The sequence below is a fragment of the Urocampus carinirostris genome, chromosome 4 (assembly GCF_059441175.1).
Source record: "Urocampus carinirostris isolate Australia breed hairy pipefish chromosome 4, RoL_Ucar_1.0, whole genome shotgun sequence".
Classification (NCBI taxonomy): domain Eukaryota; kingdom Metazoa; phylum Chordata; class Actinopteri; order Syngnathiformes; family Syngnathidae; genus Urocampus; species Urocampus carinirostris.
In genome coordinates, this window is record NC_142352.1 from 50,181,171 (window position 1) to 50,207,169 (window position 25,999).

Consider the following 25,999-nt stretch of genomic DNA (forward strand, 5'->3'; position numbering starts at 1 on the left):
CCATCTGACAACTAACTTTTCCAATGCAGTGATGAGTAGCCAGGATTTTACATTTTTTTTTTATTCATTACCATCGCAACACATTTAATCACATTATAATATATGCTTTATCAAATGTGTGTTGCTTATTCAGTCTCTTGATTGAGCAGCTGATGAGAGTAGATGATATCCTCATAGTGGTATTTTTCAGCTATACTCATGATGGAGTCATGACATTGTATTCTACTCAGAATTTTCAGCACTTCAACCACAGCAAGCCTGCAGACAGGGAACATGTACTTGTACATAATAACTAGCATTATACCCTACATAATAAGCATTGTTAAATATCCAATACCTTGTGTCGGGAGATTCAGATTGTTGCTTACAAATGTTGTGGGCCTTCTTTATAAGATAATTTTTGAAAGACATGAGTTGAGGCAAACACTCCTTTTCTCCTTTGAACCAACTGGTTGGCAGACTGTCTGCGATCTTAAAGGACAAAAAAAGGGAAAATTCAGGTCAGATAAGAAAAAATGATCACCAATCATCCAATGCAAAACCGTAAATACAATACCCTTTTACATGTATTAAGGTCATCGTTTGACAGCATCTGGCTACAAAGGGTGATCATCAGGTATCGGCACAGCAGTTTGTCCAACATCAGCTCCTTTAGTGCAGATTTGGGCAGCAACTGATCCCATTTTCCCATGTTACCAAGCACCTGGCACAAGTAATAAATACTTACTGAATTTTCTCAAACATGCGAGCAATTCATTTAACACAGTGTAAAAATATGTTCAGGTGGACTGTCAGTCAATATATTGTCAAAAGATAGAAATAATTGACTGAATCGTGATAGCAACATGACAAACATAATACCTTAATTGCCGCACAGAACTGTTGGTTCCTAAAGCAACTGTGAGGAGACAACCTGTCTTCTAGGAGTCTGAAAGCAGCAATGAATAAATATATTTTGAAAACGTATTAATCAAACTGGGGAGGAAAAGTAAAGAAACTAACTCTTTGGGGTAAATCGGGATGAAGACGTCTTCATCGACACAGCGCCTCATTCTGACTATAGCAGCCTCTGTGAGCATCTGTTGACATGAATGTGCATAGTGAAAGTAGGTGCAGGACATGAACCATTGGCAAAACTTAAATATACAAAAGTGTTTAATATGACAAATGGCAGAAAATAATTTTGAAAATATCTTAGCAGATTTTTACTCATTTTAAGGATTATTTTTTTGTTCTTTTGGTAGCAAAATATTAATGAAGAGAAACGATACATAAAATGAGCCGCTGGAGTAATATTTTATTTTCTCTAGTTTAGCAGGAACCTTTTTGACTCGCAGTTCCATGAAAGCAAAAATTACCTTTTTTTCAGTGAGAGCCACAACATATATTTTAAGAAAACAAAGGCAACAGACCTGATCTGCATGCAAAAGCTAATTCTTCAGCACATTTTTATTTCACTATGTGACCTTAATTGATTTCATAAACTATATAAAATAATGACAATGCCAGCGTCTGGGTCCTTTTCTACACCTCTTATCCTCAGTAGGGATGAAGGGAACCACCTCAGTTACGGAGCAATGGGCTGAGGGGGCCAAAGAGCTATTGCCACCAGGTGAAATGGTGATTTATTTTTTTGGGTACAAATTTATTATATACTGCGGTTGAAATTACTGGCGGGGGACATTCATTTTATGACAGGCTGCGGGTCAATTAAAACTTTATTCCGGGCCGGACATTGGACATGGCTGTTTAAGACCATTGAGGTTCAGTTTTGTCGTGAAATAAGGTTTCAAAATATGAACAGAGGTATTTAGTAAAAATGTCACTAAACGAGAAGGACACGGAAGTAATTACAGTGGCTTGTGAAACTATTTGGCTCCCTTGAACTTTGACCTTTTGCCACATTTCAGACTTCAAACATCAAGATATAAAACTAATTTCTTGCGAAGCATCAACAACAAGTGGGACACAATCATGAAGTGGATACTTTATTGGATATTTGAAGCTTTTTTTAACAAAAAAAAAAAGTGGGTGTGCAAAATTATTCAGCTCCATTGAGTTAATACTTTGTAGCACCACCTTTTGCTGCTATTACAGCTGCAAGTCGCTTGGGTATATGTCCATTAGTTTTGCACATCAAAAAACTGATATATTTGCCCACTCCTCCCTCCTTGCAGAACAGCTCAAGCTCAGTGAGGTTGGATGGAAAACGTTTGTTAACAGCAGTTTTCAGTTCTTTTCACAGATTTTCAATTGAATTGAGGTCTAGACTTTGACACCTTGATATGTTCTTTGGTGAACCATTCCATTGTAGCTTTTGCTTTACGTTTTGGATCATTGTCTTGTTGGAAGACAAATCTCCGTCCCAGTCTCTGGTCTTTTGCTGACTCCATCAGGTTTTCTTCCCGAATGGTCCTGTATTAGGCTCAATCCATCTTCCCATCAATTTTAACCATCTTCCCTGTCCCTGCCGAAGAAAAGCAGGCCCAAACCATGATGCTGCCACCACCATGTTTGACTTTGGAGATGGTGTGTTGAGAGTGATGAGCTGTGCTGCTTTTATGCCAAACATAACGTCTCGCATTGTTGCCAAAAAGTTCGATTTTGGTCTCATCTGACCAGAGCACCTTCCACATGTTTAGTGTGTCTCCCAGAAAAAAAATCCTCTACTTTTTTTTTCATCTTGTTGAGAGCCCCTTGGTGGCTTACACTGTTTTAAAAAGATAAGGCTGTGCAACATCGCCAGACTCACTTTCCTAAATTTAAAAGTGGAAGTACAAGAAAAGAATCTTGTAAAACCGTACTCTTTAACGGTTTCAGGAATTTTTATTATTTCGTTTTTGACTGTGGGGTGGGCATGCCTGGGCGCAACAGCCCTCCTCCCTCTATCCAGCAGGGTTGGGTGACTGTCTTCTGTAATGGGGTCGGCCACTTTGCCTTATGGCACAGAAGGCAGAGGCTGCAGGGGTGGGGGGATCTAGCCTCATAGGCCAGCAAAGATCTAGCCTCATAGGCCAGCAAAGATCTAGCCTCATAGGCCAGCGGGGGCCTGGCCGACCAGCCCTGAAGAGGAGCCCTATCTCAGCCTAGGCGTGGTTGGGGGACAGTGGCTCTTTTCAGGCCACCTGCCCCCTACCATACTCATTTCTGGGGACTTGGGGGGGCTGAAGGGGGGGTATACGACCTCCCATTTAGACCCCTCCTACCCCCCATTTTTAATCGCATTACATGGTACATACACATGATGGAATACGTTACTAAACTGTGCAGGGTAGGGCTAGCCAGCCGGGACCTGGTTAATGTTTGTCGACTAAATGTTGGCGTGACTACTGGGTAGTTCTGCACGATTTTAGGAAAAACCTAATTGCGATTGTTCTGACCATTACTGCAATTTCGATGCGATTTTCAATTTTAAAAGGAAAGTGCATTTTTTTTGTGAGTACTTTAACTTTGATGCAAGATTTACCAGTACATGCACTCTTCCACGATTAGTGGAAAAAAAAATATACTAATCGTACCATGTCATACACACGTTTTATGAGAAATATTTGGAATATGACAATATTACTTACAACTGTTTTAATTTTCAAGGATTTTGGGAAAAAAAAACAAAACAAAACCCTGTAGGGTCATTTTTGATCTTATTTATGCATCCAGGGGTTAATACTATTGACATGCTTCATCCGCCTGTGAGCCATCAGACTGTTGAAACAGACGTGTCTGTATGATGTCACCAGTTACTGGTGCTTTTGGAGTCTCCAAATAGCCACTTTTGGAAACGCCTAAACATAACAGTAGGATTTAGCAAATTTTCTTAGGTTAAGTATTTCAGATTGTCATTAAATTTGACCTGGGACCAGGTAAGGCTTCATGCATTAGTCCCAGATGTTTTCCAGCTAAGATGCCCATGGTACAATTATCTTGGATGTATGTGATTGAAAAAAAAATCAGGCGAGAATAAAAGCCTGTGTGTTCCAACTTTGATCGTTCAATTTTAGTAGAACTTGCTGTGTTTATTTCAGTTGGGGACAAAGCATCAGAGAAAAAGACTAAAACCATTCTTCACAACAGTTCAACAATAGCATTTAATTTGCTTTGGGTACATCTTAGATTAATATTTTAGGTGAATTTTACAGGATTATTAAGAGGTGAAATTTAAGTAAAAAGCGCCATCCTCTGGGGAGCTTTGTTCGGGTTGCTGTCTATAAATCACGGCAAGCTAGCTGGATGCTATACAAGACGAATCGGGACTGATTGACTGAATAAAATGTGAGGCTGACTGATCAAAAACATGTAGTAAGCAGCCAAAATTACAGCGAGCCAACAACAAAAAAAACTACCATGTCAACAAACAAGGACCAACCTGAGAAGAAAACAATGAGCACGGTGGGCAAGCCAGCTAGCCGACTGCTAACGAAGCTAACCTAGAACAAACAAAACTGAAAGCCTTCGGGAGTCCAAACGCTAACGGGGAGCTATCTGGACAATGTTATGCCAATTGCAAGACATGCGGCAAAAAACAAGAAAGGATAAGAAACAATCACAGACCATAAAGGAGGCAAAGGCAAAAAATGAACGCAAAAAAAACCAAAACAACACAGAATTGCATTTCACTGTAAGTACAGTGGAACCTCGGTTCTCGACCATAATCCGTTCCAGAACCCTGTTCGAAAATCGATTTGTTTGATCACCGATAATTGTTTTTCCCATTAAAAGTAATGTAAAATCGTTTTAATCCGTTCCAACACCCTGAATGTTTACCATGAACGTAAACATGAAGCAAACCCAGGCTAATCGTACGTTCGCTAACATGAACGTGTAAAAATTTAAAAATCAGGTCGATTACACGTCATTTAGTACCCGGGTCTCCAAAAAAAATGGTGAGCGGTTAAAGGATAAAGAAATTAATTATGAATAGGATTTCTTACCTTTGTGGTGGTCTGCAGAAGCCATGCTCTATTCCCTCGAAAGAAGGGAAACTTGCACACCTTCTTCATTCTTCAGGCATAATTAGGGGCTAAAACACTCCGTTCACCGATATTAAAAGCGAAAGCGAAAAGATGTGCGTGCGCACGTCATAACAGTTCTTCACGAGGGGTGGGGGCAATCTACACGATATACACCCGTACGCCGCTCAGCATCACACCCTAGCGTACCGGCGTTCAAACTCCGAACGAAAAGCGAAGCAAGAATTTCTCAAAATTTTGGGTCGAGAACTGATTTGTTCGAAATGAGAGGCGTTCGAAAACCGAGGTTCCACAGTACTTTAAAATAGTGAATTTTATCTCCGAGCCAGGTGTACTCATATAAAGAGCCACACCTGGCTTGCGAGCCATATGTTCCTGACACATCTTAGAGTGTCACCAAAAATACAAATAATAACAAATTAGTGTTAAGTTTGTGTGTTCCAGAAACTAGCTTACCATAACTGGCTTACTCTGCTCTCCTTCAAAGATTGGATAGTCCTCCCTCAGCTGATGACACAATTCAGTAACACAGGCTGTCTGGCTGAGGGACATTGGATCCCAAACCTGCTCCACAAAGTCTAGAATCACAAAATAATTAACAGGTTTTAGGTCAACAGTACATTGGAAAGGGGCTTTGCATGTGTGCTACCTGTTATTTTGGGTATGACCGTCCTTTCAATGACAGCAGAAAGCATCTCTCTGTCGAAGTGCTCCAAATCCTCATGACCGTGACAAAATGTCTCTACTGCAGTGAACCATGGGAGCTTTTCAAAATCCATGCTTGAATCCTGATACAAAAAAGCACACGTTCATAAATCCCTAAAAGCAGGGGTCTCAAACTATATTGAGTTGGGGGGTCTCTGAAGCTAGGATCCGGTTGAGGTTTGGCTAAATGAAGTATTCCAGAAAAACAGCATTAGTAAAAAATATTGTGCTGATCTAAGTTCTTTCCCATTTCCCCCAACCTTTCTCAAAAGAAAGCCAAGGTTTTATTTTCTTTTTAAAAAATACAAAATAGAAAAGAAGAAAAAAGAGAAAAAAGGCAAAACAGGAATAAAAAGTAGGAGAACAAAAGTTTTTACCCTTTGTCTTATTTTTTCTCATTTTATTGGTTTTGTCCTTTTTTCATATTTTGTATCTCTTAACTTTGTCTTTCTTCTTTTCAAAAGTAATAAAGTGAGTTTTGGTCATTTAGTGTCTCTGTATTTTGTTGTTTTCTGTTGTGCTTTTAGCGCTTGTTTTCGTTGGCACAACATAATACAGCAACATTTAGTTTCATATAAAGGCGGTTGCCTCAAACTTTCATCCTGAGGGCCGCAATTGCCCCCCTGGGCTGCGAGTTTGAGACCCCTGCCTTTAAGTAAAAATGCATCTGTGTCACAATGTGTTCTAAACCTCTCAAAACCTTTAAAGGGTTCCATCCAAGCAGCTGATGCCTTATGATGGGTTTAAGCAACTTGGGCAGACACATAGAGATGTAGGCACTGTGGTAAGCTTCTGAGTAGAGGCTTCTCCATTCCTCAAACCGGGTTAAAATCGTTTTAACGTCGTGAAAGTCTTCGTGAACGTCAGAAAAGACCTCTTTGGATTTCAGCAGAATGGCGGCTTGAGGGACAGCAGATAGGGAAATTATTTTCAGGTTCACTGTTCAATAGAGTTGACCTATTTTCCATTACCTGTCTCTTTCTTCAGATGTTCTTCATTTGATAGCAGTGCATCTTCAGGTATGTCGTGATCAACCATGGTTTTATCGCAGATGCCTTGCACCCTGCATAATAAAACGCTATAGTCAAGGACTGTGATTACCAGTTGCAACTACTGTTTATTTAAATACAGTGAGACCTCGCTACTTGGCGGTTCGACGTTCGCGGCTTTAGAGCTTCACGGTCTGTAATAGTTAAAAAAAATATATATATATTTTGTATATATATATATATATATATATATATATATACATATATATACAGTGCATCCGGAGAGTATTCACAGCGCTTCACTTTTTCCACATTTTGTTAGGTTACAGCCTCATTCCAAATTGTATTAATTTAATCTCTTATCTCAAAATTCCACACAAAACTCTCCATTATGACAATGTGAAAAAGTTTTTTTTTACTTTTTTGGAATTTATTAAAAATAGAAAACTAAGAAATCACATTTACATAAGTATTCACAGCCTTTGCTTAATACTTTGTTGAGCCACCTTTGGCAGCAAATACAGCCTCAAGTCTTTTTGAATATGATCCCACAAGTTTAGCACACCTATCTTTAGGCAGTTTTGCCCATTCTTCTTTGCAATAAGTCTCAAGCTCAATCTGGTTGGACGGGAGACGTTTGTGCACAGCCATTTTCAGATCTCTCCAGAGATGTTCGATGGGATTCAAGTCTGGACTCTGGCTGGGCCACTCCAGGACATTCACGGAGTGGTTTTGAAGCCTATCTTTTGAGATCTTGGCTGTGTGCTTTGGGTCGTTGTCCTGCTGAAAAATGAACCTTCGCCCCAGCCTGAGGTCAAGAGCGCTCTGGAGCAGGTTTTCATCCAGGATATCACTATATATTGCTGCATTCGTTTTTCCTTCTATCCTGACTAGTCTGCCAATTCCTGCTGCTGAAAAACATCCCCACAGCATGATGCTCCCACCACCATGCTTCACTGTAGGGATGGTGATGAGCGTTGCCTGATTTCCTCCAAACATGGCGCCTGGCATTCACACCAAAGACTTCAATCTTTGTCTCGTCAGACCTGAGAATTTTGTTTCTCATGGTCTGAGAGTCATTCAAATTCCAGACAGGCTTCCATGTTCCATTTACTAAGGAGTGGCTTTTGTCTGGCCACTCTACCATACAGGCCTGATTGGTGGATTGCTGCAGAGATGGTTGTCCTTCTGGAAGGCTCTCCTCTTTCCACAGAGGAACGCTGGAGCTCTGACAGAGTGACCATCGGGTTCTTGGTCACCTCCCTGAGTAAGGCCCTTCTTCCCCGATCGGTCAGTTTAGAAGGCCGGCCAGCTCTAGGAAGAGTCCTGGTGGTTCCAAATGTCTTCCATTTACGAATAATGGAGGCCACTGTGCTCATTGGGACCTTCAAATCAGCAGAAATCTCAGTATCCTTCCCCAGAATTGTGCCTCAAGACAATCCTGTCTCGCAGGTCTACAGACAGTTCTATTGACTTCATGCTTAGTGTTTGTGCTTTGACATGCACACTCAACTGTGGAACCTTATATAGACAGGTGCGTGCCTTTCCAAATCATGTCCAATCAACTGAATTTACAGCAGGTGGACTCCAATTAAGCTGTAGAAAGATCTCAAGGATGATCAGTGGAAAAAAGATGCACCTGAGCTTCATTGCAAAGGCTGTGAATACTTATGTAAATGTGATTTCTTAGTTTTCTATTTTTAATAAATTCAAAAAAAGTAAAAAAAAAACTTTTTCACATTGTCATAATGGATCATTTTGTGTAGAATTTTGAGATAAGAGATTAAATTAATACAATTTGGAATGAGGCTGTTACATAACAAAATGTGGAAAAAGTGAAGCGCTGTGAATACTTTCCTGATGCACTGTATATATATATATATATATATATGTATTTTTTTTTGAAGGGGCGTCGCTGCTTCGCAGATTTTCACTTTTTGCGCGTTTTTTCGGCGGAAAGTCAGCGGACGCGGGATAAGGATGGATGGGACGGGGGGGAGACGGCGGAGGTCACTCCCGGGCCGCGCGACGGAGCGAGTTTGGCGGACGCGGCGTCACCCTAATAGGGATAAGCGGTGCAGATAATGAGATGAGATGAGTTTTATTTTTTCTATTTTTGAAGGGTTGTCGCTACTTCGCAGATTTTCACTTTTTGCAGGTGGTTTTGTTCCCCATTAACCGGGTCTAAAAAATAATTTAAAAAAAAAATAAAATTGAGGGTGGTTTTGGTCCCCATTAACCGCGATAAACGAGGTCCCACTGTACTTGAGTTTACAGTCACTATATTTTTCACCAAATGATCACGAAAATAAATGGTTGAATGAGTTAACAGTTTAATATGAATAAGATGATAACACATGTACAGGTGATTTACACCTTAACGTTTCTAGGGCCCGCCAGTGAATCATTGATAAACACATACCTGTCTGTACAATGTCACCAGACACAGAAATATGTCATGACACATATCATTGGGAAGCTTAGACTCTTAGGGTTCAAGATATGATACTCATTACAGAAACATCACTATCAGTCTAAAACAAGATACCCTAAGACTACAACACCAATATAACTTGCCCAAACGTCGTGAAACTTTACCCCGCAAACATGGTCTGGTTGTATTCACGAGAGTCCAGTGAATCCAACCGTATAAAATATTTACTCTAAAACACATAATACCGCCGGATAGAAAATATCCGCTTCAAAGCATTCCTCTATTGTTATCCGTGTGTTTGGCTCAAAACTACTTCAAAAATAAACTGACTCATCAGATGACTTCCAGTATAGCCCTTATTTTCTGACCTTTAGAATAACACCACTCAATTGCAAGCTATTTTTACAGTCCTTAGCCTGTGACAACTATGAGGGCCTCTATTTAAAAAAAAAACATGAACAATTCAATTTAAAAAATATTTAGCCAATCGTGACCGATTTAAATGTGACACATTGAGCATTTTATTTGCTAACCAATGTAAAAATTATGTTGGTGCAACTCTGGATCCATTTTTACGCGGGAAATTACGCGCAAGTGTGCACAATCATTGATTGACGTTTGGAAAGAGAAGTAAACATTTACAACTCTTTTCAAGTCTGAAAATTGGCCAAAGTAAGTTACACCAATTCAAAGGCTGTAAACTTAGGGTCGTCTCCAAATGGCTACTTTTGGAGGAGCCTGGACCTACTATTCGAAAAATGTGTAAAATACAGTGTTTAGTTTTGCAGATTCGGATCAAATTTGACCAGTTACTAGGTAAGACTTCAAGCTATTGTCTAACCTGTTTTCCAGCTAAAATGGCCATTGCTACAGCAGACATTTAATTGCAACAAAGAAAAAAAAAACTCACTTCTCTATCATCTATTTCTGTGTGTTCCAACTCAGATTACTCAAGGTTAGTAGCACTTGCAGTGATTATTTTTGTTTGGGACAAAACTCCAGAGTATTACCATTCAAAAAAAGACCCAAACTGTCCATATTCTCTAAATGGTTCAAGAACAGCATTTAATTTATTTGGCGTCACCTGGGATTTCAGGGCGTATTTTACAGGAACGTTAAGGGGTTAAGGGTGGTCAATATATATATAAAAAAAAAACAACAATCTTGATATTAAGTTATTTGATTTTATCATTATTTGAATTATTATTATTGCTAGTTTTACTAGTTAGTATTTTTTCCCATCAAGTACCCACAGTCAGTGATGGTCTTGGGCACCATGTCAGGTGCTGGTGTTAGCTTGCTACAGTGGCTTGCGAAACTATTTGGCCCCCTTGAACTTTGTTTGAAGTCTGAAATGTGGCAGAATGTCACAAAGATTTACATCTGTAATTTCTTGTGAAGAATCAACAATAAGTGGGATACAATCATGAAGTGGAACACACTTTAATATATCCAATAAACTTTAAAAAATTATTCAGCCCGATTGAGTTAATACTTTGTAGCGGCTCCTTTTGCTGCGATTACAGCGTCATATGATTTACTCGGGGTATGTCTCTATCAGTTTTTCAAATCGAGAAACTGATTTTTCCCCATTCCTCCTTGCAAAACAGCTCGAGCTCAGTGAGGTTGGAAAGCGTTTGTGAACAGCAGTTTTCAGTTCTTTCCAGATTCTAAATTGGATTGAGGTCTGGACTTGATCATTCTAACACCTTGGTATGTTTTTTTGGTAAACCATTTCATTTGGGCTTTTGCTTTATGTTTTGGATCATTGTCTTGTTGGAAGACAAATCTCCATCCCAGTCTCAGGACTTTTGCGGACTCCATCAGGTTTTTCTTCCAAAATGGTCCTGTATTAGGCTCCATCCATCTTCCCATCAATGTTAACCATCTTCCCATCAATTATATAGTGCTTTTCAAGTCAATGACTTCCCAAAAGCGCTTCACAATGTGCTCCAATAGCGGCCTTGTATTGCAGCCATGTAAGACGCTAACCTGCTTATTGGAGGTATTAGGGGTTCAGTGTCTTACCCAAGGACACTTCGACATGTAAACTTTTCCACAACAGTATCTCGGACATGCCTAGCGTGTTCCTCGTTCTTTATAATGCTTACTGCACTTTGAACAGACCTCTGAGACTATCACAGTGCAGGTGAATATATACAGAGATGTGATTACACACAGGTGGATTCCATTTATTATCGTTAGTCATTTGGATCAACATTGAATCATTCAGATATCCCCACTGAGCTTCTGGACAGTTTGTTGTACTGAAAGTAAAGGGGCTGAATAATTTTACACACCCACTTTTTCGGTTTTTTTGTTTGTTTAAAACTTTAAAATATCCAATACAGTGTGTTCCACTTCATGATTGTGTCCCACTTATTGTTGATGCTTCACAAGAAATTAGTTTTATAACTTTACGTTTGAAGTAAGAAATGTGGCAAAAGGTCAAAGTTCAAGGGGGCCAAATAGTTTCGCAAACCACTGTGTCAAGAGATTTTGGAGCACTTCATGCTTCCATCTGCTGAAATGCTTTATGTAGATTAAGATTTTATTTTTCAGCACAGCCTGGCACCTGCTCACAGTGCCAAAACCACTGGTAACTGGTTTAGTGACCATGATGTTACCTTGTTCAATTGGCCTGACAACTCCCCTGACCTGAACCCCGCAGTGAATCTGAGGGATAAGAGGAAATTGAGAGACACCAGACCCAACACTGTAGATGGGCTCAAGGCCCCTATCGAATCACCCTGGACCTCCATAACACCTCAGCAGTGCCATAGGCTGATTTGCCTCCATGCCACGCCGCATTAAAGCAGTCATTTCCACAAAAGGATTCCAAATAATCGACCGATTCATTGATCATGAAAATAATGTTTAGTTGCAGCCCGAATTAATTTACAGTGACGAAAATAAGTATTTGAACGCCATGCTATTTTGCTATTTCTCCCATTTGGGGTTTGAAATTTTTATCGTAGGTGCATGTCCACTGTGAGAGATAAACTAAAAAGAAAAATCCAGTAATCAGAATGCATTAATTTTTTTTAACGATTTATTTGTGTGATACAGCTTCTGACCCTGAAAGACCTGTTACTCCGCCCATTAGAAGTCCACCTGCACTCCATATATCATCCTGAATCAGATAGACCTGTTTAAGCTCGTTAGCTGCATAAAGACACCCGTCCACCCCATCATTAAGACTTTTAACATGCCAAAGACCAAATAGCTGTCCAAAGACACTATAGAAAAAATTATACACCGCCACAACACTGGAAAGGGCAAGTGTACGACAAGTGCACACGTTGGAGGGTGAGTATGTCGCGTGATTGCCTCGTTAGGATTAAGAACTTTGGCTTGTGGCTCTGGTATCAATCTGTTTTAAGAGGTATATTGACCACTATCATATTGCATCCTTTCTGTCTGTGATATATTGCGTCCCTATTAGCAAAGTAAAGCAGCCGAGTCCTGCATTATAACCTTGCCTTTTGCCAAGGGCTTTGATGTAAGTTTTGTAACGGCGGTGAGTTTTGGGATTGATTCGAGGGGTGACGCCCCAGTTTTCTGAATTTATGGTGGAGAAGCTGACTGATAATGCTAGCAAGAAAGTCATTGTCAGAATGTTTAATGAAGTAGTGAATTCAGATGACATCTGTTTTTGGTTGAGCAGATACTGCTCGATAAAAGGCATGGCTATGAAGGTGAAGGATGAGAACGGCATTTGGAATTGTACCTGGAGGATACCAATCCGACAATGGCAAGACCCTCAGAGCTTTCAGAGACTGAAACACCCCCCGTCGATGATAGTCCTGGGGGAAAACCGTGGCTTTATCCACTATCAAGGACAACTCAAACTCTGCCGCAAATGTGGTGAGCATGGGCATCTGGCTGAGGTATGTGATCTAATTTGTGGAAAGTGCAGGACAATTGGACATTTTGAGGAGTGTACCAATAGCAGAAAATGCAACCTCTGTGGAGAAACGAACCAAGTTGAAAGCTAGGAAGGAAGGTAACAAAGACAATGAAGACAATGAAATGAATACAGACAACATAGACAATGAAATGAATGTAACAAAGACAATGAAATTAATAAAGCTAACAAAGACAATGAAATGAATAAAGTTATGGAAATACCCAATGAAAATCAACAAGAAATGCAAAAAGAAAATGGACTAGCAAACCAATTGAAAATAAAGATGTCCCTCCCAAAACCTCTAGTCGGGAAGGACCTGGAGGAGAGGCCAAAAATTTAAATTTGAATTTTCATACAATACCTGAATTTAGACAAGACAAAATAGAAAGGCAACTGTCCCTCCCCCTCCCAAAACCCATATTAATCAGGAAGGGCCTGGAAGGGAGGCCAAAAAACAAATAAATAAATAAATAAATAGTTTTTTTAATCCACTAGAAAAACCCATACGGCCACAAGAAACAAGGGTAAAAATAGGACAAAATTGGGGGTGGTGAAAACACTGGAAACAAAGATAAGAGATTTAGAGGGAAGCCAATTACCGATGAAAACGCCCACAAGGGAACTGGTATGAAGTTGAGCCAGAGGAAGTCGGGGAAGAAAAAAATCTGATCCCTTGTGGTCAGGGAAGTAAGAGACCCCCCAAAAAGTCCTCTGGCCCACCACCTAACCCAGAAAAAAAGGGAAGACCTGGAACCACAGACAGAGAGTCAGAGGATTCAAGAGTTTTCCCTGGTGGGTCTCCAAATGAGGTACCGTTCTTAAGTGGTGCTTTGTGCTCCAATCAGGAGTCCGACACAGGTGACACTCTCAATGACCACCAGAGAATGGACTCGTATCCCCCGGTTTTGTCTAAGTAGTTTGTATACTATAACAACACTTATGAACATTATCTTCTCTACAATCAATGTGAGAAGTGTGAGATCAAAGGTTAAAGCTCATAGCGTTTTTAAAAACCATCAGAACGGATGTGTTTTTACTACAAGAATGCTGCATCCCCTTTTTAAAAAATTATTAACAGTAGGAAGAAATTTGGCCGTATCCTTCATTATGGAATGGCTCAAATGAAAACCGTAACGATGGGGTGGCTATTTTAATAAACAACCCTCAACTCATCATAAAGGGGAGTACTGTGATGAGACGGACGCGCAATTTTAGCAAGACTTTCCTATATAGGGAACGATTTAAACCTCATTAACATATACGGCCATCCTGACAAACAACTCAGGTACGAACTTAGAAGACATCCAGTCACATATGCTAGGCCATCAACCACTAATCGTGGGAGATTTTAATTGCATCCTAAGTAGAAAGGGGACCGATGAGGAGTTTAAAGTAGATAAAACATCAATTTTATTACAAGACATGTGCCGGACATTTAAATTGGAAGACTGTTTCAAATCCATACATCCAGGAGGGGAGGGCTTCACCTGATTCAGTAGTGACAATGCCAGAGCCTCCCGAATGGACTACATATTTACAAAAGGTTTAACACTGAGTGATGCCAGACTAATTCCAGTCTTTTTTTTCAAATCACTTGCTACTGTCCTGCTCTCTCTCACTTCCTTCAGGTATGACTGTTGGGAGGGGTCTGTGGAAGTTGAACTGCTCCTTGCTGGAGAATGAGGCCTTAGCCGCACAATACAGGGAGCGGTACAAGGACTGGCAGACCCTTCAAGACTCGTATGATTCACGAGCACAATGGTGGGAGCCGCACAATACAGGGAGCTGTAAAAGGACTGGCAGACCCTTCAAGAATTGTATGATTCACGAGCACAATGGTAGGAGATGACAAAGAAACAAATGCAATTTTTTTTAAATGCAGGGGAAAAACAAGAAACTTAAAGAGATGAAACTCACGTCGGGACTACAAAGAAGACCCCAACGCTATTTTACCCTAACAAAAAAGGAAATGGACTTTAATGATGAAATCAGAGAGATCAAACAAGAACTAAACGCTTTGGCGGAAATAAAGAGCAAAGGCAACATAATAAGCAAAGAAAGAGAAATAGAAGGGGAAAAATGTATGTGCTATTTTTTTAAAAATTATGAGCAAAAGTGAGGGGCTTTTTAAACTCCAAAACGAAAATGGGCTAATAACATAGGAGAGTAGTGAAATAATCAAATTAGTCGAAGACTATTACAAAAAATTATATGAAAGGAAAGAAACACATGAGAATGAAATTGGGCATGTATTAGATCATATCTCGAGATCAGTGCGTCAAGACTCCTTTTTAGCATCGGACTTTACCCAAGACCAACTGAATGATTGCATATAGACTTTTAAAAAAGGCAAATCGACCGGGGGGGACCGGCTAAGTCTCGACTTTTATCGGACTTTTTGGGATATTTTAGCACCGGATCTGATTACTGTTTTTAATGAATTATTCAGTCAAGACAACATGTGAGAGAGTTTCAGAATAGGGATAGTGACTCTATTGCACAAAAAAGGAGACAAAACTGACTTAAAAAACTAGCGATCCATAACGCTTTTAAACGTGGACTGTAAAATCTTCAGCAAGCTTTTAGCAACACGAATGTCTGTAGTCTTAGGAGACTTGGTTGATCCGGACCAAACCTGTGCCATCGTGGGAAGGGAGATCAGCGACAGTCTCATGCAGATCCGTGACACCATCTGTTATGCCAGAGACAGAAACATGCGACTAGTGGTCCTAAACCTAGACTTTGAGAAAGCCTTTGATCAAGTCTCGCACCAAAACCTCTTCAGGGTACTGCAAAAATGTGGTTTTCCCCAAAAATTCGTCAAGTGGGTGGGACATCTACAGCAATTTCATTATTAACGGGAATTTATGGCAAGCAGTAGAGTAAACTGCGCTGTTTGTCAGGGTTGCCCTTTATCTCCCCCCTTCTCTATGTTCTTTGCATAGAACCTTTGGCACAAATTTTAAGAAAAGATAGATTTGTCGAAGGGATCAATATCCCAGGGACAAATTACGAAGTGTGTTTTGTACATGGATGATTTTAATATTTTATGTACGGACCTCGTGTCCGTTAGAAGAGACCTTGACTTGACTGACCTGTTTGGGAGGGCGTCTGGGTCAAGGCTCAATAGAGAAAAGTCACAAGCAAAGTTTTATGGACCTTGGACAGAGACAGAAAAGGCAGGACTCCCACTGACGGTGATAAAGACAGGCCAGAAAATTCTAGGGATTAAATTCAATGCGAATGGAGGAGGCGAGACCAACTAGGATGATGTGACAAGGAAAGTTAAGCAAAGACTTGGTTTTTGGGCACTAAGAAAACTGACAATAGAGGGGAAGGTCCTTATCATCAAAGCGATCATCCTCCCATTGCTTTAATCAATCAGTTTAGTTTTTATGCCCAAAAGAAACGTGCTTTTACAACTGGACAGAGCCATCTTTCACTTTTTGGGGCTCAAAGTGGGAAAGGATAAAAAGAGATACAATTAAAAAAGGAAAAAGGGGTGCCTGACCTCCAGCTCTGCCTGGGGAGCAAATGTGTCTCCCTCCACTTCCAAAACGCTATGGGTCCACCCAACAACCTGAAAAGTCAAACGTTGACCCGGTTCTGGATGGGCTCGTACTTGCGAAAGCTAAAGCTTGTACCAAACAATCATTTGATACCAGTGTCCTTTAACTTGCCACTAACACATCTCTTTATTCGGGACACACTGTCACACTTTACAAAACCACAGGGCCCTTATTGCTTGAGCAACAGTGAGTCCTGTGCGGGGGATTGCGTTTGGCGGGCCTACAACGGTTTGGAGCAACGTGAATCATCCTGCCCTCCCAAACAGACTACAGGACCTGTCATGGATGGTGGCTCATTAGGTTCTCTCAGTCAGAGCCGTAATGCACCACGAGGAATGTCAGCGATTTCGACATGCCCTCGACCTGGCTGTGGCGCCCAGGAGTCGGTGAGGCACCTTGATGTGAGTGTAGCGCTGCCGAGGACCTGTGGGCAATGGCCGGCCACCTAGGAAAATTCCCGGACTTGCCAGCAGGGGAGGTCCCTGACGCACAGTACGTGCTTTACGGGGTGAGTCGGTCGAAAAGGTCACAGAACGACTTTGTCAAGGACTGGCTCACTCTCGCCGCCATCAAAGACGCGATCTGGACCTCCAGAAACCTGCTGGTAAGGAGGTGCAGGGAGATCCCCCCTGTGGCTGTGCTCCGAATGGCTGCAGATACCATACAATCTGCGAGTGGCAAGCCTAGGATGCAACCATAAAGAAGAATCGTCTGCACCCACCCGGAGGAGGGAACCGGAGCTCCACTTTGGGGGTCCCGGCAGCAACGGCCTGGTTATTCGGGTGGTTGTGGAAGGTAGAAGTAAGAAGGGTGAGGACCCATCTGAGCATCCCGGGCAGAGGACTGGAGGATGCTCCTTGGGAGGGTGGGATGGAATCCCACTTGAGAAGACAGAGCTATGCCCTTGCACAATAGTATTGCCCTTTACACATTGGTTAACTGCTGTTAAAAGTGTCGATAAAAATTGTTCAAACCTCATATTGTTAGAATATGATATAATGAAATTGTGAATGTATTTAATTGCTGTTAAAAGTGTCGATAAAAACTCATTGTTGGGATATGATATAATGAAATTGTGTGTTTAATTGATGTTAAAAATGTCGGAAAAGAACTGTTAAAACGTCATATTGTCAGATATACCGAAATTGTGAATATGCTTAATTGCAGTTAAAATTGTCGAGAGAAATTGTTCAAACCTCACATTGTTTTTTTACTGTTAATAGTGTCAATAAAATTGTTCAAACCAAAAACCAAAAAATGGAGCAATTGCCAAGCAGCTTGGTGAAAAAATGTCCACTGTTTGAGCAATTATTAGAAAATGGAAGAAGCTAAACATGAAAATCTATTTCAATCAGAGTGGAACCCCATGCAAGATATCACCTCGTGGGGTCTTAATAATTCTAAGAAATGGAAGGAATCAGGCCGGGACTACAGAACAGGAGTGTTGCTCAATGACCTGAAAGAGCTGGGACCACTGTTTCCAAGGTTAGTGTAGGTAATACACCAAGACTTCATGATTTGAAATCACGCAGGTTCTCCTGCTTAAACCAGCACAGGTCAAGGCCCGTCTTAGGTTTTCAAATGACTGGGAAAAGGTTTTGTGGTCAGATGAGACCAAAATAGAAAGTTTTGGTCATAATTCCACTAAGTGTGTTTGGAAGAAGAAGAATGAAGAGTACAATCCGAAGAACAGCATCGCTATTGTGAAATATGGGGTGGTAGCATCATGCTTTGGGAGTGTTTTTCTGCACATGGGACCGGACAAGTGAACTGCATTAAAGAGAGGATGACTTGGCGGTGTATTGTAGATTTTGGGGAACAACCTCCTTCCCTCTGTCAGAGCATTGAAGATGGGTTTTGGTTGGGTCTTCCAATACGACAACGACCCAAAACACACGGGAAAACCAAGGAGTGGATGCGTAAGAAGCATATCAAGGTTCTAGCATGGCCCAGTCAGTCTCCAGGCCTGAACCCAATCCAGAATCTTTGGAGGGGGCTCAAACTCCGTGTTTCTCAGTGACAACCCAGAAACCAGACTGATCTAGAGAATATCTGTTTGGAGAAGTGGGCTATGGTCCCTCCTGCAGTGTATGCAAACCTGGTGTAAGACTACAGGAAACGTTTGACCTTTGTAATAGCAGACAAAGGCTACTGTAAATTTATATACTGTAATTTTAACATTCATTTTCTCAGGGTGTTCAAATACTTATTTGCAGTGGTAGCAAATTGTTAAAAACAAAAATCATGCATTGGGATTTCTGGATTTTTCTTTTTAGTTTATCCCTCTCATAATGGACATGCACCTACGATGAAAATTTTACAACAATACAGTACATAAACAAGTAATTTGTTACTTGTGACTACGTAATTTTTTCTTGATTTTAACTCACCTTTGAGCTCCTGCTTCATTGGTGTAGTTGTAACTTGCTGAAATAAAAGGGTAATAAATAAAAAGTGCTTTATGTCAAAGATGTTTACTGATATTTTACTATTATATACAATAATTAGAAATTAATTGAGATTTTTGGACAGATGGATGTGTCTCACAGCTTAACTGCTGTAGATGCTCCGCAAGCTCCTGGACCTTCTGCAGTCTCTGGGCGCACAGTGCCTCCATATGATTTGACAAAAGAGTGTGCATCTCCAGCTCCAAAGAGTTGATTTCAACTATCTGTCATTCAAAATAGCATTGGATCAGAAAAACAACTGAAATATGATAATTAATACATCTACTGTAATTAGCATCTAAACATTGAGAAGCATGCAAATCCAAAAGTGCTTTACTTTCTCCTGCAGGCAATCCACCAAATTGTGAGAAAAGAGGGTCATCTCTCTAAGAAACTCGAGTTTTTTCTGTGATGAACTTTCCTCCAGACTTTCCACAGTTGTTTTAGCGCTCTCTGCCTCACCCTCCATCCGTCTCAGCTCGGCCCGCCGTGCATTATGCACCTCTCTCATGGAATTCAGTCTGCAGAAAAACATTACCTGGAGTAATCAAACCCACTTTGGAAAAGTGAAATGACGACATTGAGGAGAATGAAACGTAAACATACTTTCCTGCTATTTCTCTCTTAACCATTGAGACAGTGACTGAGGGCAGCACCTTCGGGATCTTTTTGAGTATTCCTGATATTTTCTTTCGGCGGCAATGTTCAATGCGCAGGACCCAACTGCCACTGGACTCGCTGCTAGATGGGCTCTGAGTATAAAAGTGAAAAAAAAAGTTATCACAATTTAATGGAATGTATTAATTAGAATATAATTATTTTAGTCCAATCCAGCTCCATAAGTCACTAAATATTCTTATTACCAGGGTTTCCCATAGGATTCTTCCATTCAGATTTTAGAATTTAAGACTTTTCAAGACCACATCTAGTGACATTAAAAACAGCACCAATCTTACCTATTCTGGCCTACATTTATGAAATACAGCAAAATAATCAGTCAGAATAACTACTAGGGACAACTTACCCTTCTCGAAGTAACTAGAGTGGAACCTCGGTTTTCGAACGCCTCTCAGGTCAAACAAATCGGTTCTCAACCAAAAATTGAGAAATTCTTGCTTCGCTTTTCGTTCAAAAAATCGGAGTTCGAACGCCGGTACGCTAGGGTGCGATGCTGAGCGGCGTACGGCTGTAGATTGCCCCCACCCCTCGTGAAGAACTGTTATGACGTGCGCACGCACATCTTTTCGCTTTCGCTTTTAATATCGGTGAACGGAGTGTTTTAGCCCCTAATTATGCCTCCGAAGAAGGTCGGTGCAAGCAGCAAAGTTGCTACAGCTGAAAAAAGGAGAGTAGTGCGTACAACTATTGCATTTAAGAAATAAATAATAGCAAAATGAAGAAGGTGTGCGAGTTTCCCTTCATTCGAGGGAATAGAGCATGGGTTCTGCAGACCACCACAAAGGTAAGAAATCCTTTTCATTATTATTTTCTTTATCCTTTAACCGCTCACCACTTTTTGTGGAGACCCGGGTGCTAAATGACGTGTAATCGACCTGATTTTTTAATTTTTACACGTTCATGTCAAATTGACAATCTTTCGTATGGAAGATTACGCTAACGCGAACGTACGATTAGCCTGGGTTAGCTTCATGTTTACGTTCATGGTAAACATTCAGGGTGTTGGAACGGATTAAAACGATTTTACATTACTTTTAATGGGAAAGACGATTTTCGGTGATCGAACAAATCGGTTTTCGAACAGGGTTCTGGAACGGATTATGGTCGAGAACCGAGGTTCCACTGTACGACTATACGTAAAGCTTTAAAGGTCATGTTGCATTTTTTAAAACATGGGAAACACGTCGCATTTATCGGTCAAAAATCAATAAAGTGGGAGAAAATGACAAATTATTTTAAGATTCCTTGTTCCAAACTTTGGTTATTACTTATTAAAGTACATTACAGTTATTATCACGGATTTAAGACAGGGAAAAATGAAGACTTTTGAGAGTTAAATTCAAGACTTGTTAACAAAATTTAAGACATTTTTAAGAACTTCTTTTGAGATTATAAAAATTAACACTTTTTCAAGTTTTAAAGACCCCGCAGGAACGCTGATTACATGGTTTGGATGAAAATTTAAAAATAACTTGTGTGGTTCTCTTTGCCCACAAGAAAGATAATGACAGAGCATTTAATGCTCTGTTTATTTTTCACTTCATTAGAGGCAGCTAATCTAGTCAAATTGACTATGCGGTAGCCGGTAACTTGAAAAAATGTAAAAATTGTGCATGATTTTGACCACAACAGGAATTCTAATGTGGCCATAAAGCATGAGTATTTGTGTGTACAAGAAATATGTAATCTGCTTACCTGTCCATGAGGCCGTTTCTTGACTCCATTTAAAATTTGTGTCTCCTCCCACAACTCTTGATCTTCATCTTCACTACCAGACAGACTCTCCACACTTTCTACAGACACACAAACATCAATGTCAAAATATGCAAACCATGCAAAGAGAACCCAGAGCGCCGAAGTCAAATAATAGTAAAAGAGTGAATATGCGTCCATTATGCTGCCAAAATAGATGTCGACCGATTATTAGGTGGCCGATTACCGGCACTTCTATTTGGGAATTTGATGGTAACCGTCATTTTAATTTATTCGACGGGCTGATTATTCAGGTTTAGGTGTAGACAAGCCTCTCTCTCCCTCCCTCCCAACTTTTCTCAGACTCAACGCACCCTACGCCCTTCTGGTTGGAAAGGCGACCGGGGTCAGAGCCATTGGAGCAGAAGGAACAATAAGGTTAAAGCGGAGTTAACACCAGCAACTCTGGTAACACCTGAGTGCAAACAGACCTGTGAATAAGGACCGCTGGTAATAGAGATTTTAAAAACTCAGTGTTAGAAAATCACGTGTGTGATAAGGAGAAAAAAGGTGTGAGTAAGGTGTAAAAAGTGTAGGGAAGTACGTTCAGATGGAGACTGATATACAGTATTAGCTCTTACCATAACATTGGTTCATCAATCAAGAGTGTGATTTTGTGATTGAGAAATGGCATAAAAAGCATGCTAAAGTGGTAGGCTGGATGATAAGATGTTACCATAACATAAATTCGTCAATCTGGCTCTAAAACATGTGTGCCCAAACTTTTCAATTCGCGTGCTCTGTTGAAATTTTGATGCAAATTAGGTAATTTGAGTTATGCTGGTTGTATTAACATTTTTATATACTTATTGTAAAAAATAAATCACGGAGCTATTTAAGTTTTTATGTACCTTTATACAAGTTGCACCTAAGCCTAGCTTTATTTCGGGCACTGTTAGTTTTTGGTTTAAGTGAAAGATTAGTCATTTTGGTTGTGTTAAAGTTCTAATGTATTTACTGTAAAGGTTTCAAAGCGCTATTAAGGTTGTATCTAAATATGTAGAAAAATATTCTTTATTCCTTGCGCCAAATTTTAAGTTTTTACAGCAAATGAATATCCGCTCCAAATATTTGTTATAGACCACCCCTTAATACTAATAATCTGTAACGGTATCAACACCCCCCCCCCACACACACACAAAAAAAAACATAACGGTAGATCCTTAAGCCAATAAGATTTAATGTTCATAAATGTTTTTTCTTCCTTACCAAGTATCTCTGCAATCCTTTCCTTGGCACTTTTTAATCGTGGAGCAAACTCTATTCTTTTCTCGTGGTCATCTGGCTCATCGACATATTCATCCTGGTCTTCATCCTTCATGTTTTCTTTATCGTTGCGCTCCGGGGTGCTACTAGAGGAGCTGTGGTCAGCTTTGTCCAGTAAAATAAAGTCTTTCTGGGCTCTAGTGTTACGTCGCTGCCACTTTGCTTCTTCAATCATTCTTGCATTGGGGATCACAACTGCACACAACATATGACAGACTTAGTGTTTGCCTTTGTTCTATAATTTTTGACACTCAACGACAGGTAATTCAAGCTACAAAATACTTACATGGTTTAACACAGGAGTAGCCATGTTTTGCGTTGGGTGAAGAGGAACTGTCAGCTCCATCATCACCACTTTCAAAATCATCATCCTCATCGGCATCATTGTCATCAACATCATTGTCGTCATCACCATCCTCTTCACTATCTTTTCGATGAGAAGTATGTGCTGGTGATATTTGGCTGTTATCATTTTGGCTGCTAGATGCAGATGTGAGGACCCCTTTGGGTTCCAAAAAGTAATGATAAGAAGAGTATTAACAAACAAAAGTCTTAATTGTCATACAAATATGATATCTAGTCAAGTCATGTTGATTTGTATAGCCCTTAATCACAAGGAGTCGTTCATAAGCTATAGCATAGAAGTGCGTTTTAAGCTTAGATTTAAACAGTTCCACTGAGGTTGCAGTTCGAATCTCAGGGGGCAGAACATTCCACAACATCAGGGCCCAAATAGAGAACGCTCTCAAACATGTGGTTCTCTTCTTTGCTCTCGGGATCACTAGTAGACTTGCATTTTCAGAGTGAAGGCTCTGGACCGGAGCATAGGGGGAAATTAAATCTGAAAGATGTGAGGGAGCAAGTCCATGCATGAATTCGTATAATACCAAAATAACCTAAAAACACATCCTTAGCTAACAGCGAGCCAATGCAGGTTAGCTAAAATCGGGGTAATGAGATCAAACATTCTTTGATATAAGACCACTGATTTCTTAATTATTTCACCCACAAGATAATTGCTTGTCGTTACATTACTGTATATCAGACGTGGGCACTCCGGTCCTGGAGGGCTGTATGTTCTGCATGATTTTTGAGGTTTCTCTGATCCAATACAGGTGATTCCATCACCAGTATCGTTAACGAGCACTTGCTAGCTTGCTAACAAGGTTATAATTTGTATTACCTGAGTTAAAGAAGAGCAAACTTCAAAATCTGGCAGGACCGGAGCGCCCAGGTCTGCTGTATATGGTCTACGGTGCAGCAACTGTTTCATTGGCATTTCACCTGTGTTGTCTGGGCAAATTTCCCAGTGAAACAACGGATTTCAAAAAAGTATTTGGGCCTTGTGGTCGAAGCAAAATAGAGTCAGGGGTTTGTTCTAGTGGACATGAAGTTTGTGATACACTGTGAATTGTGTACTATTCAAATGCCACGTTGGCATGAACCAAGATACATCACTGTGCAAATCAGTCTATTTCAGCAAGAAGTACAGCAATTTTAATTAGACGTTAGTCAAGCCATCCACGTGTCATGAACTTTACCTACCCATGTTGTGGTTATTATTCCTGGCAGGCGGCACTTCCTGTTTCTTAACGTGGAACAACACAACTTTATCAGCAGGCTTCTTTAGTTTGAACTGTGGTTCCAGAGCTGAAAACAAAAACGAAAATTTTAACGTCCAGAACGATTTATTTTTGACCTGGTGTGAAAAACGAATGTGCCGTGATTAGAGTACGTTTGACCGGCTTTATTTAGTATAATGTGAGCTACCGGTAATTCATTGTTTCGTCGTATATAGCGCCTTGTCTTCTGTAAAATTAGAGAGATTATAAACAGAAAAAACAATCGCATTTTAATGTTAAACATGGCAAAAAAACAATACGTGTTGATCTCGTGCAATTAAAATAAAAACTAAAAAAAAACTTTTCGACAACTCTCCTCTGTACGCTGATACTAGTAAACCCATGTTCGGACAAACATTTGCCATTGTGGTGTTTGAACCTATTTACTTTCTTTGTCGTCAGAAAAACTGAGAATTGTGTTTGATTTCTTGTCACAATCGACGTTGACTTCGATGTCCATCATCGTTGCAGACGTCAAAGTGTCATCTCTTGTACCGCGATCTTTAGGTGGAGTAGCTTCTTGCTTTGAACAGCACGACAAACCACGGGAATTACCTACTCTGGACGGTTTATTTACAACTACAAGTGCCGTCTTCTCTAATTCAGCTCCATCCGCAATGTTCACCAGCAATTCATCCTCGTCACTTGATTCCTCTTTTCTTTGTCGAAAATTTCTCCTAGTTTTTTTGTTGAACATTTTTAATCCTTCAATGCTCAGGCGAGTTCTCAGATTTAGCAGTAGACATAAAACGGAGTACGTACGGCTACGATACGTCAAAAAGTGTGTGAAAGTGTCGTGAAAAGACGTACAGTTAACCAAGTGCACTACGGAAAAGGATTGGGGCCAGTACAATTGGCAAAAACGGATGGCATTTTTTTTCTCAGAATAGATACTTTCAAGTAGAAATTTGGGATGAATGTGGCCAGTATTTTTTCCCCCTTATTCTGTTATACACGCAGCACGTTTTAATTAGTTTATTTTCTCTGGTGCATTTGAACAAGCAAAATGTATAGTCTAAACGCACAAAAGGTAACCAAATTATAACTACATGACAGTAGGGCACGTTTGCTCCTTCTCTCATATGATATTAAGCATCAATGCCCTCTGCTTTTTTTTGGCTGCCTCAAATACAGTCGTCTATCGTTTATAACTTTCTAGGATGAATGTGTCCGGTCTAATTGAGAATAATTTTACAGATATTGGCATTATTTTATTGGCATCATGATGGTGTTGTGATCTTCAGTGACCTGTTTCAAGATTATAAAATGTAATAACTGTTGTGTCTCAGGGGCCATAAAATCAAATTACAAAGGGAACAAATGGTTATGGGTGCATTTAATTTTTGTAATGATGTTTTATTCAGTGGAAATGTTTAAATCTAAACTTAAAACTCACTTCTACTCCATTGCATATGAATAACCTACTCTTCTTGTCGGTTGAAAATAGTCTGTGTAATATAGTGTAATAATCTGTGAAGCCCTTTGAGACTCTTCGTGATTTAGGGCTATACAAATAAAAATGACTTGACTTGACTTATTACCTAACTTGAGCGACACCCCTTTCTTTTTGGTCATCAGGACTGAGTTAGACCCGGTGTCAAAATTGACTCGGTTAATGGTACCAATTACTGAAACAACACGAAGGTTAAACTTGGAATCA

General features: G+C 40.2%; 1 protein-coding gene and 1 long non-coding RNA gene across 5 annotated transcripts; one reads left to right on the top strand and one right to left on the bottom strand.

Annotated features, from left to right (window-relative positions):
- Window positions 1-32: 32 nt before the first annotated feature.
- gcfc2 (GC-rich sequence DNA-binding factor 2) lies at window positions 33-25,125 on the bottom strand. 4 transcript variants are annotated; one of them, XM_088334798.1, is made up of 18 exons: window positions 24,895-25,125; window positions 24,263-24,367; window positions 23,004-23,219; window positions 22,661-22,912; window positions 21,395-21,492; window positions 19,628-19,773; window positions 19,359-19,542; window positions 19,122-19,245; window positions 18,965-19,001; window positions 6,644-6,735; window positions 6,373-6,572; window positions 5,617-5,755; window positions 5,424-5,545; window positions 1,003-1,079; window positions 862-928; window positions 557-703; window positions 338-471; window positions 33-258 (listed from the first exon to the last, which is right to left on the bottom strand). In XM_088334798.1, exons 1-18 carry the CDS (start codon window positions 25,034-25,036, stop codon window positions 126-128), a joined length of 2,415 nt encoding a protein of 804 aa, XP_088190924.1. In that variant the 5' UTR covers window positions 25,037-25,125; the 3' UTR covers window positions 33-125. The 4 variants fall into 4 exon arrangements, with proteins under 4 accessions (XP_088190924.1, XP_088190925.1, XP_088190923.1 ...); XM_088334799.1 differs by having other exon boundaries at window positions 565-703; window positions 24,727-25,125; XM_088334797.1 differs by having other exon boundaries at window positions 24,727-25,125.
- On the top strand, window positions 8,600-17,632 carry LOC148368090 (uncharacterized). The gene is made up of 2 exons (XR_015850367.1): window positions 8,600-14,822; window positions 14,888-17,632. It is a non-coding gene; the product is annotated as an uncharacterized LOC148368090 (long non-coding RNA).
- Window positions 25,126-25,999: the final 874 nt, after the last annotated feature.

Excerpts from the sequence above, each read along its gene's own strand:
- gcfc2 (XM_088334797.1), bottom strand. The coding sequence starts at position 25,036 with ATGTTCAACAAAAAAACTAGGAGAAATTTTCGACAAAGAAAAGAGGAA. Across the intron at positions 24,368-24,726 it reads TTTTTCTGACGACAAAGAAA|CTCTGGAACCACAGTTCAAA; the intron begins GTAAATAGGTTC and ends TTTTGTTTTCAG. Across the intron at positions 22,913-23,003 it reads CTACTCCTGTGTTAAACCAT|TTGTGATCCCCAATGCAAGA; the intron begins GTAAGTATTTTG and ends TGTTGTGTGCAG.